This window comes from Mesocricetus auratus, unplaced genomic scaffold, assembly GCF_017639785.1.
Source record: "Mesocricetus auratus isolate SY011 unplaced genomic scaffold, BCM_Maur_2.0 Super-Scaffold_100008, whole genome shotgun sequence".
Classification (NCBI taxonomy): domain Eukaryota; kingdom Metazoa; phylum Chordata; class Mammalia; order Rodentia; family Cricetidae; genus Mesocricetus; species Mesocricetus auratus.
In genome coordinates, this window is record NW_024429192.1 from 84420512 (window position 1) to 84434472 (window position 13961).

The 13961-nt window shown below is 44.6% G+C and overlaps 1 protein-coding gene and 1 long non-coding RNA gene across 4 annotated transcripts in view; one reads left to right on the forward strand and one right to left on the reverse strand.

Annotated features, from left to right (window-relative positions):
• The window catches only part of Lnx2 (ligand of numb-protein X 2), a 58678-nt gene that overhangs the window by 13382 nt on the left and 31335 nt on the right, over positions 1-13961 (reverse strand). For all 3 annotated transcript variants that reach the window (XM_040751377.1, XM_040751375.1, XM_040751376.1), the window contains exons 2-4: positions 12594-13066; positions 3802-4040; positions 2768-2967 (exon numbers count right to left, since the gene is read on the reverse strand). In XM_040751377.1, coding sequence (XP_040607311.1) covers positions 2768-2967; positions 3802-4040; positions 12594-13003 — 849 coding nt within the window. In that variant the 5' untranslated portion in view covers positions 13004-13066. The remainder of the gene's footprint in view (positions 1-2767; positions 2968-3801; positions 4041-12593; positions 13067-13961) is intronic.
• On the forward strand, positions 4008-11931 carry LOC121142043. The gene is made up of 2 exons (XR_005879067.1): positions 4008-4070; positions 11814-11931. It is a non-coding gene; the product is annotated as an uncharacterized LOC121142043 (long non-coding RNA).

The following is a 13961-nucleotide window of genomic DNA, read 5'->3' on the forward strand; positions in this document are numbered from 1 at the left end:
CTAATGGCACAACACTGAGGAGTAGTTAGGAACATGGGCACTGGCATTAGTCTTTGGTTCTGCTAGTTATTGATACCCTCAGGGTTAGGGCACTCATCCAGCGCCTGCTCCTCTGGGTCTGACTATGTCACAGGACCAGGGTGGGAGAGAACAGGCCATATCAGGCCAGGGCAAGTCTGCAACTAGCACAGCTCTAGTGGCCTGCAGGTTCAAGTTCTGCTGGATTTCAAAGCTGCTTTCCCTAATGAAACATACTTACAACAGACAAAATAAATCGCTTTATTTCTTAAGAAGTTGCATATTCTGAGTGACTTTTTAAAGTCTATAATTACAACTCCATTCTAATTACCAGCATACACATATAATACATGTTTAATATGCGGAGTGTAATTCAATATTCATGCACTCATTAGAATGTACAGTTTTATACAATCACAATGACTGATCTTTGAACATGTGACATCACTTAGGAAAATAGTCTAGCTTCAATTACCCACCTAGGAGCTGAGCATAATTTTCCTATTTATCACAATTAGAGCTCTTTGAATCCATCTGAGATAAAACCGATGCTCGCAGGATGTCTCTAATGAGACAGCTCTGGGTTAGGACTATGTGATCATCTGGAATACCACGGCTCTCTCAAACAAGTTTACATTAAACAAGGCCTTCCCCTTCTTACATATCTGAGATGGACAGTTCTATCTTTTTAAATTTGAGCTGCTTTCTTTCTTTTGCTTATTTTTTGGGTTTGATAGTTTTGAACAGTATTACCTTGCATTTTGTTGGTTTTGATCTATGGATAACTTTTAAAAGCCAGTCATCAAATTTGCAGGTATCATACACAAGCTTACTATTCTCTCATGTTTTTTAACATTCATGCAGGCTTTGACAGGTAATTAACACTGGCCTGAGACCAGAACTCCAAGGCATCTTCCAGAAAACCAGGCCGACAGGACTCACGGATCCACCACCATTTCAGTCGTTCAGCTAAGAGTTGACTATTGCCATGTTCATAGTCCCATCTTCAGACAGTCACAAAGGACACAAGTCTTGCCTGAAACACAGCTCTGGTTCAGCAGTAAGCACACCAGCAGTCTGTCTCAGCCATGCCAGTGGCCCTGGAAGGGTTTGGGGCATGGGACTTAAGAAGAAAGCAACACATGGTCCAGTGGCTGGACATTCCAAGGCCAAGGACCTCCAGAAAAAAACCCAACCCCTGCTGCCCTGCAGCCTGGCTCTACCTGCTTTGTTCTGATAGAGGAGATGTCACACTGGCCACTAGGGTTAGACTTCATGAATACCTTACTTATTGTGGTGGATTACATACAACAAGCGTGACGGAGAAACCAAGAGAGTGGGATCGGCGTAGGGAGAAAGGATGAAGAGTCTGCAGATGAGAGCATAAGACTGGAGCACAAGGTGAGAGCGGGCGGAGGTCAGAGCTGGTTCCCTGCAAGAAGGCAGGGAGGCTGGCATGCCCAGCTTTCCCACAGGAAGGGACATCCCATGAGGGCAGGACACACTCTTACAGTGCCAGGAGCACTGTAGGAAAGGGACAAATGTTAGGCAAGAGCTCTTACTAAGGAGCAAGGCTGCATGAAGCACCTGGGCTAGGACCCTGCCCTTGGCAAATGCGGCGGGAGACAGGCTATTGGATAAAGCACGGCACTGAATTGGGAATGAGGCGGTAAAGGCCTAGACTAGAGAGGTAGCAGGGAAGAGGGAGGCCTCGGCAGATCACAGTAGAGGACTGAAGAGGACTGAGAGGAAGGACAGTCCTTGTGCCTGGGCTCTGAAAAGGCAGTTTTCCCCTTGCTTGCATTTTTCTCCTAGAATCAAGACTTATTGTCCCTATCCTTTCAGTAATGCCTTCTAATAAAAGAAAATATCTGGTCCTATGCTAGTGCTATTGTGTGTGTGTGTGGGGGGGATCATTTCTTTTTGAAGGCACTACTGGGGAGGACCATACAGAGGAGTAGATGAAACCCCAGAGCTGGATGCTGGCAAGGCATCTGGGAGTAAGAGTTCTGAATTTTACCTAACATTCTGTGCTACAAACTTGTTTACCTCTCGGGGCACTACCCGGGCAGAATCCCCAGGATGGTGAGAAAAAAATATCATCAACAACTAGTGCTATTTGGCTCTGTCTTTCACATTCTAGTCATCAATGAACGCAAGGACCAATCAGACATGCAGAGAAGAGATGGATGGAAAACTGGCTATGATATAAAACCAATGGGAAAGAAATATCTAGCCTGGTCAATGGTGTCTCTGGAACAGTCATCAAGAGTCCAAGCCAGGAGTGTCAGTGTCCAACAAGCCCAGAGAGCCCTGCACCAAGTGCCCAGTCATACACAGTAATGAAGATTCAAACGAAAAAAGAAAAGCAACAACAGGAAATGATCCACAATCCCTGACCCGTTCTGCACACTGAAGAGCAAAGCTATTCATAGCTGGGTGTGATGGCCCCACCTAAAATCTCAGCACTTGAGAGGCTGAGGCCAGCCTGGGTAACAGAGAGTTTGAGGCTAGCCTGGGTCACATAGTAAGAGCCTGACTCAAAAAACGAAGCATAACAAAATTAAATCTCTGAGTTTGCAGCCAGTTTGGTCTATATATCAGGGTCTAGTCCAGTCAGAGCTACATAGCTTCAATAAACAAACAAATACATCAAACCCAACTTTTGTATAATCCGGGTTCTATAACATCACAATTGTTTAAGTGGTAAAACAAAAGGCACAGGCTAATAGAATGGTAGAGATGTTACCTGAAGAATCTGGTCTCCGGCAAGGAGCCTTCCATCTCTGGCAATGACCCCATCCCGGTAGACTTCCTGGATGACGATGTTGATCAGTGGTGTCTCATTGCCGCCCACGATGCTGATTCCTAACTGGATGTATGGGTTAGAGCGGTGGATCTCAATGGTAGTGATCTCCCCTTCTGGTAAACTAAGTGGCTGCTGCACAGCTGCCAAGTCAAACAAGAACAGTGCATATTCAGATTCTCTCCGCTCAATATGGGACTAACTAGTAAAACACTGTTAAAACTAGTCAAATTCTCTTCTTCCACAGATGATCTGTAACCATCAATAAATCATTACTATGTATGAGGTAACCAGGGAGCACACATTAACAGAAAGCCACCATGCTCTCACAGGATGTCTGGGCCATGAAACAAGCACAGATCGTGCAAGGCTGCAGAAAGAAAACTCTGGTAGGGTGGGGAACCCGAGAGGAGCTGAGGAAGGCCACAGTTGCACTGAGCCCTAAGGGGCAAAAAGCATCAAGACTATATGAACATGGAGGATGACATGATTTCTAGGAGAAAATGAGTTCTAGGAGCAAATGGGACCAGCGCCCCAGGCTGTGTGTGTTGAGAGCAGGGGTGTGGAGTGGACTCAATGATGTATTCCCAGTCACACCGGGCTGTCTGAGCTGTCAGTTTTCATTTTTAACCTTTTTTTTTTTTAATGCTCTCATGTTACAAACACTTACTTAGTTAACATACAGTGTTTAGGAATAGTGATTATTTGAGCTGTTCCTATTGCTTTTGTGGTTTTGCTGTTGATGCAAGCATGTTTCTAGCGGATCCCGGTGGGGACGGATGGGAGGCCCGTCTTCCTCCAGGGTAAGACTCTCCTTTATTTCTAGACTGCAGCCAGCCGGAGCTGCAGGTGCAAAGGGTGAATGGTGTGGTATACAAACCGTACTCCAGGGCAACTGTTTACACAGGATGTCAGAAGGGCAGTGGAGGAAAGGCAAGGGAGACGGAATGAGACAGGAAGAGGTGAGTTGCACATACAGTCGGCCGCTGCACTCTCCTCGAAGGCAGGGTTGTCCAGGCCAGGCTCCTCGGGCCACACAGGAGGGGCAGGTGTCAAGTTTTGCTCCACAGGCACAGTGCCCAAGCAGTCCGTTTCTGGGGGGGAGGGGCCAGGAGGATCTATTACCGTGGATCCAGTTTCACCCTCAATCTGTGTCTGAGTTTGACTAGTTTTCCTTCTCTCTAGATCAACTCTCCGGTGAGAGGCTCCAGGACACCTAGAAACAGCAGCAGGCGGTTTTCAGAAGGTTTGAAAAGGAAAAGTTGGGTGGGGATGAGGGCATGGGAGGGTTTAATTAACAGTGTACACCTTAACAAATGCATGGTAACTGCTCATGTCCCAAAAGAGCCCAAAGTACCCACAGTTCAGCTCCCAGTCTCTGTCCAAGCTGAGTTCTCACTACTCTACCTGGCAGGCAAATTCAGGAAAGACATGAAGAGAACTTCAGCCAAAACTCAACACTCAGGTAGACACTAGTCACCTGGAAGCATCCCAAGAGTCATGGCTGGCTGTATAAAAGAATGCCTGTGAAATCTGCATCAAACAGTGCTTTTTACAGGCCAGATGTCTCAGCCAGCGGTGGCCATCTGTAGGCTTCTTCATTCCAATGTGCCACTGTGCCTCCCCACACTCGGTGGGCAAGTAGACACAGGAAGCTTTACAACTTGCAGCAAGACCCAGCCAATGTGCCTTTTGCTAAACACAAGAGACAAGATGTATTTCCCTAGTCTGTAAAATTAGAACCTTGAGATATGGTATCTGCTGGGTATTGGTGGTGCATGCCTTTACTCCCAGCACTTGGGAGGCAGAGGCAGGCAGATCTCTGTGAGTTCGAGGCCAGCCTGGTCTACAAGAACTAGTTCCAGGACAACCTCCAAAGCCACAGAGAAACCCTGTCTCAAAAAACCAAAAGAAAAAAAAAAAAAAAAGGTTTTGCTATCTGAGTAAGAACTGCTATTAGGCTCTATTTAAGCAAATTTCGGGTAGAGGATCATTTAAACTCAAAACCAAGGACTCTTAAACAAAAGTCTCTCTCACTGCCTTCTGGGAAGGAGGCCAGAACGCACACACAGTCCTCTTACCTGAAGCTCTGGCTGGACAAAGCAACAGGTGGATGCAGTGTGAAGGGAGACAGCAGAGTCAGGGAAAGCACAGTCACACTAGACCACATGCTGAGGGTTGTAGATTTGCATCCAATGGCAATATTTTTAAATTCCAAAATTTGCTCCATCACAAAGAACAGGACAGATACAGTTAAATCTGAAAGCTGTGCCAAGCCACAAAGCAGGACAATTGCCCCAGAAACCAAGTTGTTTTTTTACTTTAAACTCTGCTTTCAAGTTTTGAAAAAGATAGGCATGGAAGCACCCGCTTCCTTCTTTTCTTATTTCTGGCTTCCTACACCCTGTGATGGAGGGACACAGCTGAGTCTTCATTCTGTACTGCTGTGCAATACTCTAGGGACGGTTATCCAAATACCCGGCAAATGGTTTTGAAAGGGAGATCAAGGAACACAGGCCTTTGCTAGAGATGTGGATTGACTGGAGACACATTTGCAAGCTATCTTGAAGTGGAGGCAGGAAAGTGCTGTGGTTGCAAAGATGGGCGCAGATTTGAGTTCCACAAACCCAAGAACTGATTAATGGGATCACACGGGGTTAAAAAGCTTCTCCCCACAGAGGAGACAGAATGGGGGACATCTTTACCAAGAACACACCGGCTAGGTGATTCCTATTTAGAATACACGAGCAACTGCAAAAATTCAATACCAAACTCTTAAATCATAGATGAATAAATGAGCTGAGGTAAAAGAATAGGTAGTTCCCACAAAACAAACACAACTGGCCATTACTACTCAAGGAAGCCTTTGTGTCCTTAAGGTACATGAATAGAAACGATTGAGATTCCTTCTCACCCACCACCAAGAAAACAAGGGGCAACACTGGAGTGTGGAGAAAGAGGGGCTTTTGATTTACTGCCTCTGAGAATGTAAATGTGGGGAGTCACAGTGGGGGTCAGTGCTGAGATATTTCAAAAAACAAACAAACAAAAACCACAAACCAACAAAAACAACAAGTGAAAAACAGAGCCCAGATGCACCACTCTTGACACCCACTAAAGACTTGACATCAGGGCACCACAGGGACACTCGCACATCCATGTTTATTACTATATTATTCACAGTAACTATCAACTAGAACCAGCCTAGACATTCATCAGCAATGAATAAAAATGGTATGTATACATGATGACAGTTTATTCAGCCATAAAAAATTGCAATTATGGCATCCGTAGAAAAATGAATGGAACTGAGATCATAATTTCAGATAAGACAGATACAGGGGAGGGGGAGGGTACATGATAGAATAACGGGGGGGGGGGGCGTGAAAGGGAGGGGGAGGGAGGGGAGGACACATGACGGGATACATGTGGCATGACAGCAGAACAATTTGGCAGGAAGGGGTACAACAAGGGAGGGGTAGGAAGCCAGGAAGGACAGTCCTGGAGGAATATGAACAAGAGCAAAACATAATGAGATACCATTATATTTTGTTCTATTTATGTCTACACATGTATGAAAAAGTCGCAAGAAACCCATTATTCTATATGATCACTTAAAACATTTATTTTTAATTTTTTGAGACAGGGTTTCTCTGTGTAGCTTTGTAGACTAGGCTGGCCTTGAACTCACAGAGATCTGTCTGCCTCTGCCCCCCCACCCCAGCATTGGAATTAAAATGCCCGGCTCTTAAAACATTTTTTTTTTTTAATGCTAGGTCCTTGTCTTTAATTCCAGCACAGGGAGATCTCTGAATTCAAGGCCAGCTTGGTCTATGTAGTGAGACTCTAATCTCAAAGAAAAAATAAATTAAAAGACTTAATTTCCAAAATATATGTCACACACAAACATCCACATGGGTAATAGCTAGTTTTCAACTGCAATGCATGCCTTTAATCTCAGTACTCAGGAGGTCAGCCTGATCTACATGAACAGAGTTAGTAAGCTAAGAGGTAAACAAGGTAAACAACACCTATCCTACAGCTATTACATTCAGTAAAATGAGCTTTCAAATGGAAAAGCTAAGCGTACTAGAGGAAGAAGCAAGCATGCTCACATTCCCAATGGGACAGCAAACCCTTAACAACAGGAAGCCACCCACAGAAGAGGAAAAGACTAAAATGGGATCATGGGAAAACATGGGAAAATGAGTTTGCTCCGCCAGCATCAGGGGAGGAAGTCTATAGATAGAACCTTTGGGAACACCCCTACTTAAACAGGATGGGCCCCACTCAGGAGACCATGACAGCAGCCACGCAGGAGACTATGAGGGGAAGACAGCAAAGTAATCACAGCAGAAAGAAAAAGTCAACAAGAGCCAAGTGCTACAAAGGGACAGACAGACACAACCCGGTGGTGGGGTGGGGTCCAGAGGCAGACTTTTGTCTAGCATGGCTAAGGTCCTAGTTTCAATCCCAGGGACATAATCTTGCAAGACACAAGAACCAAAAAGTGTCAGTCTGATTTGACAATCAGAAGGCACCTGGTGGTGTGTGCCTATGCTCCAGCCCTCGGGGAGGCAGCAAGGTGGGGAGTTCCACAGAAAGATGGGGCAGCAGTTCAGAAATGCTTTAGCAAGCATTTCTGGCCGAGTTGGCTTTCTACTGCTGGGATAAACATCACAACCAAAAGCAACTTGGGGAGGAGAGGGTTAACTTTATCTTCCAGCTTAATCACCAAGGGAAGTCAGGGCAAGAAATTGGAGGCAGGGGCTGAAGCAGAGGCCATAGAGGAAAACTTGCCCTCCATGGCTTCTTCAACCTGCCTTTTATATAATCCAAGACCCATCTGGCCAGGGGTGGCACTGCCCACATAGATCCTTAATCAGGAAAATGCCCCACAGATTTGCCTATGGGGCAATCCGAGGGATGCTATTCCTCAGTAGAGGCTCCCTCTTTCCACACAACCTCAGCTTATAACAAGCTGATAAAAACAAACCAACGTAATTACATCCTTCAAAAAAAATAAACACTCGAAACTATAGATTTAAGTGGAAAACTTAAGTTAGGGCAGCTTGATCAAAACTTGGGTGTGTGAAAATTAAGAGAGGCTGCTAATGGGTTTCAGGCTCCTTTCCAGTTGTTGGAATGTTCTAGAATTTAGATGACCCACACTACTGCAAATACACAAGGAAGAGGCGCTGAAGCATGCACGTTAGAGAGGTGAATTTCACATGAGCTGCACAGCAAAGCTGTGACAAGCCCAAGGAGAGCAGCTCAGAGCAGGCTTGACCAGAGAAAAACTCACAGCCACAGCCTGGTCAGAGCCAGGCTCCTCGATACTCAGCACTGAAGCACAAGGAGGCCACACTCTGCTAGTCCCTGTGTAACAACTGTGATGTACACACAATGCCTGTATCCTTACAACTGTTCTATTAGACACGGGACACCTGAGACTCGGCTAAGCCAACATCACAAAGCAACTGGATTGCAGAGATACAGTCCAAACACAGTCAGATCAGATTTCAAAGGCTTTCAGCTTTTTCCTCAACAGCAATACTAAGTTTATTTGTGTGGAATTCTTTTTAAGTCCTATAAAAACAAATTGCATTTGTTCTATCAACAAGCACTTCAAAGCACCATCATGGAATATTAGGGCTAAACAGACCAAGGTGATCATTAAAAAACAAAAAGCCAAGGTGGGTGTGGTGGCATGTGCTTGTAATCCCAGCATTTAAGAGGCACAGACAGGTGGATCAGGAGTCCAAGGCTATATCCTCACTTCACAAAGCTCAAGGCCAGGATGGTTACAGGAGACCTTCTCTCAACATACGCACGTACGCACGCACGCACGCCCCACATACACACACCCTAAATTACACAACAACACAAAAACAAGAAGCAAACTGAGTATGGCGACACCTTTAATCCCAGTACTGAGGAAGAGGCAGGAGGTCTCCTGGCCTACAAAAGGAATTCAAGACCAGTCAGAGCCTCCCTCTTTGGAGACCCACCATAAAGGCCAAGCCAGTGCTGGGATGAGATAGCTTCATTAACGTGCTTGCCTTGTAAGCAGGAAGGTCTAGTTAGATTCCAGAACCCATATTAAAACAAAGTAGGTGTGATAGCACATGTTCATAACCTCAGTGCCTGGCTGCTTGAAAAGGTCATCCCAGCTATTCAGAAGCCAAGGCAAGAGGATCGTTTGAGTTCAGGAGTGTGAAGCTGGCCTGTATACCACAAACAACAAAACCTCTATGTATCCTTGGAGATGGAGGGGGCAACATGGCGCAGCCAGGAAACTGGTGTAAGAGATTTAAGGCAGGAAGCGAAGCCAATGGCTAGACCTGCATGCAGCTCTGAATTAGATCTGCAGATGCGGGACAGAGATACATCACTCAAGCAGAGCTTTGAGGCAGTAGGTGGTAGGAGCAGCACAGTCAGTCAGGGAGATCTTGTAGCTCATGGTAGAGTGCTCACCTAGCATATAGGGTCTAGGTTTACTTCACAGTACTTAAAAGCAAACATACAAACATAAAATAAAGCGAGGCATGGTAGCCCATGCCTATAATCCCAGCACTTGAAGATTGAGTCGGACTGGGGATTCCATGCCAGCCTTGGGTACACAGTAGGAAACTGCCTCAAAAAACTTGAAGCTCAATGAGCTAACAAACTGCAATACATAAACTATCCAGTGTTCGATATAAAATGTGAGGCCCAGGTACAGGAAAAGACATAATCAATGCAAACTGATAAGTAGGCAATGACTTAAATTTGTAACTATCCAAAAACTAAAGGAAATCGTATTTGAGCGACTGAAGGCAAACAGGAGGATACATCTCACTAGCAACAATCAATAAATAAACATGCAGCACAACAAAAACCCCAGAGTGGAAATTCCGTGAGCTTGGCAGCACAGACAGTGGTGGGCACACTCAAGAGACAGGCTGCTTGAGATTGCCCAGGCTGAGCCTTATCAGAGGACTTTTCTTCCTAAAGAAAACCAGTTCTGAATCTTGCCATAACCATCCGTTTTAGAGGTCAGGGGTGGGAGGTGGTAGTGGGAGTAGAGAGGAGCAGTTTTACAGATGATGCTGCTTGGCAAAGTTCCACAACTGCTTCATCATACGTATTTAGTATGACACAAAAGAATCCAGCTCTAGTTCTGAGACCAGTAAGAAGGTGAAACATGATAGTACTTCGTATGCTAACTTAAGAAGAAAATGAAACATGTATTACAGAAAGAGGAGGAGGAAGAAGAGGAGGAGGAGGAAAGAGGCCCAAGTTACCATTCATGCAGTTAGGCTCAACCAAGATGCGCACACTCAAAAGTCTCTGGTGTGTCGCTCCAACACCTGCTGGTGATGGACACAGAATGTAGAGCCACGTTGCCTGCTTTTCCAGTCTATCTTTCCTACTTTCTCTTGGCCCCTGTGTTAGATAGCACAGCTTGGGTTCAAGCAATTTCTCTTCAAATCTCCACATTTCTCAAGTTTTAAAAACTTTTTTTCCCCTTCAGTGTAGGAAACTAAACTTTGTATATGCCGAGCAATCCTGCTACTACTGGGCCTCACCCTCAGCTCTGTGTCAACAAAATGTGGTGTTCTCAATCCCATACCTCAGTTTCTCATTTTTCAATTATTTCTAATGAATACAATGAGATCCCTTTATAACAACATGATTATCTTAGAACAGAACACACACATCCAGGCACGTGCCTATGAAATGCTGGCTGCTCCCGACAGCAGGGCAGTGAACAGATGGCTAGAGTAGTGTGGCATACACAGATAGCAAAGGTAAGCCTAGCCACGTATGAGCTAGCTCCAAATCTTCCTGCACTGTGAGATGAAAGGACTGGATTAATCTCCTTTAGCGCCATGATTTTATGTGTCATTCTACATGAGGCCTATGATGCATCTGAATCCAGTATGATGCCAAGTGCACATGACCAATGTTGGTCAGAGTCAATACAAGTTGTTTCAACTGGTGTTTGAAACAACATGTATTTCTGTCACTTTGTGAGTCTGCAGACACGAGTTGTTATTTACTTATTCATGTGTATGAGTAAGCGGATTATGTGTGGTTGCCCATGGGGAAGTCAGAGGACAACATGCAGCAGAGTGTTGTGGGAACTCATTCCCCAATAGCCTTGGGGCAGCAGGCTCTAGGGTGTGGCCTTGTCTGCTACCTGACAACTGATAAACTGGAGAGGAAGCCTGCTCTCTCTCTCTCTCTCTTTCTGACTCATCCTTGACATGATGGGACACCAAGCGGTGGGAGAGGCGAGGTGACGTGGGAACAGCGGCGGCTAGATCAGCAATGCCTTCTTCACTGTGCCCCTTAATAAACTGGTTATTATACTTTTTGTAAATTGTCACATCATCAGTCGGTTCTGTATTTCTACCCTGTGGGCTCTAGACATCAAACTTAGATGTCAGACTGGGTGCTAAGTAAGTGCCTTTCATCAATAAGCCATGGCACCAGCTCAGGCTTATATAATTTATTTCAGAGGTCAAGTCTTACTATAATCAAAATTTAAAGATTCACTACCTCGTCATACAAACAAATTATTTAACATTTTAAATAAATGTTCATTAGACTAAAATAAAATAATAAAAATCACTCCTAAATATTTCTTTTTCTAATCCCTATTCTTATTCAGCCAAGCCTCTTAACACAGAATCTTTAGTCAACTCATTTCCACACTCTTCCCTGATGGGGAAGTCCTGTGTATATGTCAATAAAGCACTGTTGGCCAATAGGGAAGCAAGATAGGTGGGACTAGGAGTCAAGGAGGATTCTGGGAAAGAGAGACAGAGTCAGTCACGATGTAGCCTCCAGAGGAGTAAAAGGTCTGGGCCCTTTCTCCGGTAAGAAAAATACTTAGATTAACAATTATGGGGTAAATACTTAAGTCAGAGATAGCCAGTAAGAAACCAAGCAAATGGCCAATGGCTTTATAATTAATATAGCCTCCTGTGTGTTCATTTAGGACTGATGCAGCTCTGGAACCAGGCTGGCGGGAAGACTTCACTCTACAAATGGTGTCAGAAGTGAGAAGTTTCCCCCTACACTTCCCCAATAAAAATTTCATTTTATTTAACTCTTCATCATTCTTTTTGTTGTCTGTTTTGTTTGAAACAGTTTTCACTATCTAGACCAGGCTGGCCTGAACTCACAGAGATCTGCCTGCCAAAGGCATTTGCAACCTCAAATGGCTTTCATCACTCTTAAGTAGACTGACTCCAATGTAACAACCATGCATAATGTTGCAATACGAATCCTCATGTACAATTTTTCCTTGTATTGGATTTTTCCCTTAGGAAAATAAACTAGACAAAAGAATTCTTGCATTTAGTTTCTTTTTTAATGCTAAACTCCCTTGTAAAAGAAATCCAGTATTATCACCTGTCAGCCATGTGAGTTTAAATTGCATGGTATGATGAAGAAAACATTACTAAGTGGTACTTGTACACTGTAGCTTTCACACTCATGCTTGAGATATATTATTAAGTACGGACCAATGCAACTTATTAATTGCATCTCTTACTTGATTGGTTCATATATCTACTGGTGCTTTATTTTTTGACTGTTTTTAATTTTTGGAGACAGGGTCTCACCATGTAGCCCAGGCAGAGCTCAGACTCTCAAAGGCTCTGCCTCAGCATCTCCTGCTGGGATTACAGGCCCGGCACAAGGCGCCCTTCCTGACCACGCTGTGATCACCCTTCTATAACACTTCCTCAGTTCCCCTCCGCTCCTTTGTACTTACCTGTTTTTAAGATGTGCCTCTAGGTCACAGCGCTGCATCACATCCTGGCACACGGAAGAAAATGGGCACAGAACTAGTAACTTGTCTAGAAGTTTATGGACCAGGATGCTAGATTTCTTACACAACTTGAAATGAAGTCTCTTGCGGTCCAGTGGACAGAAATCTTTCTCTTGTAGGAAGTTTCTGAGGCACTTGTGGCAGAATGTGTGTCCACAGGGCGTGTCGAGCGGCTGCAGCAGGGGCTGAAGGCAAATGTGGCAGACCAGGTCGTCATCCACTTCGCCCTGGTAGTTGTATAAGTGATTTTCTCTTGCCCAGTGCTGCTGGCCACACTCAAAGCACAGGGGATCTAGGGAGGAGGACGAGGAGGCCTGCTCCACGGGCACCATCTCATCACTGGTTGTTCCCATTGTGAGTCAGCAGTGTCCGCATCAGCAGGTTCATGGATCCAACAGTTGGGAGTATTTGTGTGACTAAAATCAAGTACAAATAAACAAAAGTAATTAGTATCAATTAATATAGGTAAAAGGATCAATAAAATATTTGACAAGTTTTCAGTAAAAAAAAAAGTTTGCTGAAAACAAAATAGTAATACAAATAATAAAGGAAATTAATTTGCCAGTTGAGTGAGAATGATTCACTCTGCCAAGCTGTGGACAAGGAGAGAACTTGGGAGCCAAAGCAAAGGCACCGTACGTTACCCAGAGGAACGTTAAGAGTCCCTTTGTACCCCACTGTCCGCTGGGAATCTCGAGGCTAATTAATCAATTATGCTGCCTTGCTCTACTGACTGGAGTCCCTTGCACCCACTGTCCACCGGGAATCTAGCGCTAATCAATCCCCCAGTGTGCACCAACAGTGTGGCTTTGTCATCTCACTTACACCTCCGTGCTCTGCTTTAGCAGAACCCTTGACAGCCTTGAATAAAATGGCAGTGTTTCTTACATGCAGTTAAGGATAATTCTGTTTGTCAATTAAAAAAACCTTTGTTCCACATTATGGGAAAAACACGTAGGATTTGAATACTCTCTCTATGCAAAATAAAGGGAAAGTCACAACCCACAGCATATAAAAATTACATCTGTGCAAACTCTCTAGAAACTTCTTATTCCAAAGGAAAGAATGCTACAATCCCATTAAACAGATGAAAGGATACACATTAGATCTGTCTGGTCAGTCCACACTTCCACTTGGTCTTGCTTATTACTCAGAGCCGCCAGCTGTGTATACCTGCCTTCACTGACACCAGACTCTTCCAACACCTCCGCCTGGAGGTGAGGCTCAGGAAGATGCGTCCTTCTGAAGGCCTCTGTCCTTACTGCTAAGGCACTAAAGTTAAAAACGCAACTCCAAAGGCAACAGCTCTCT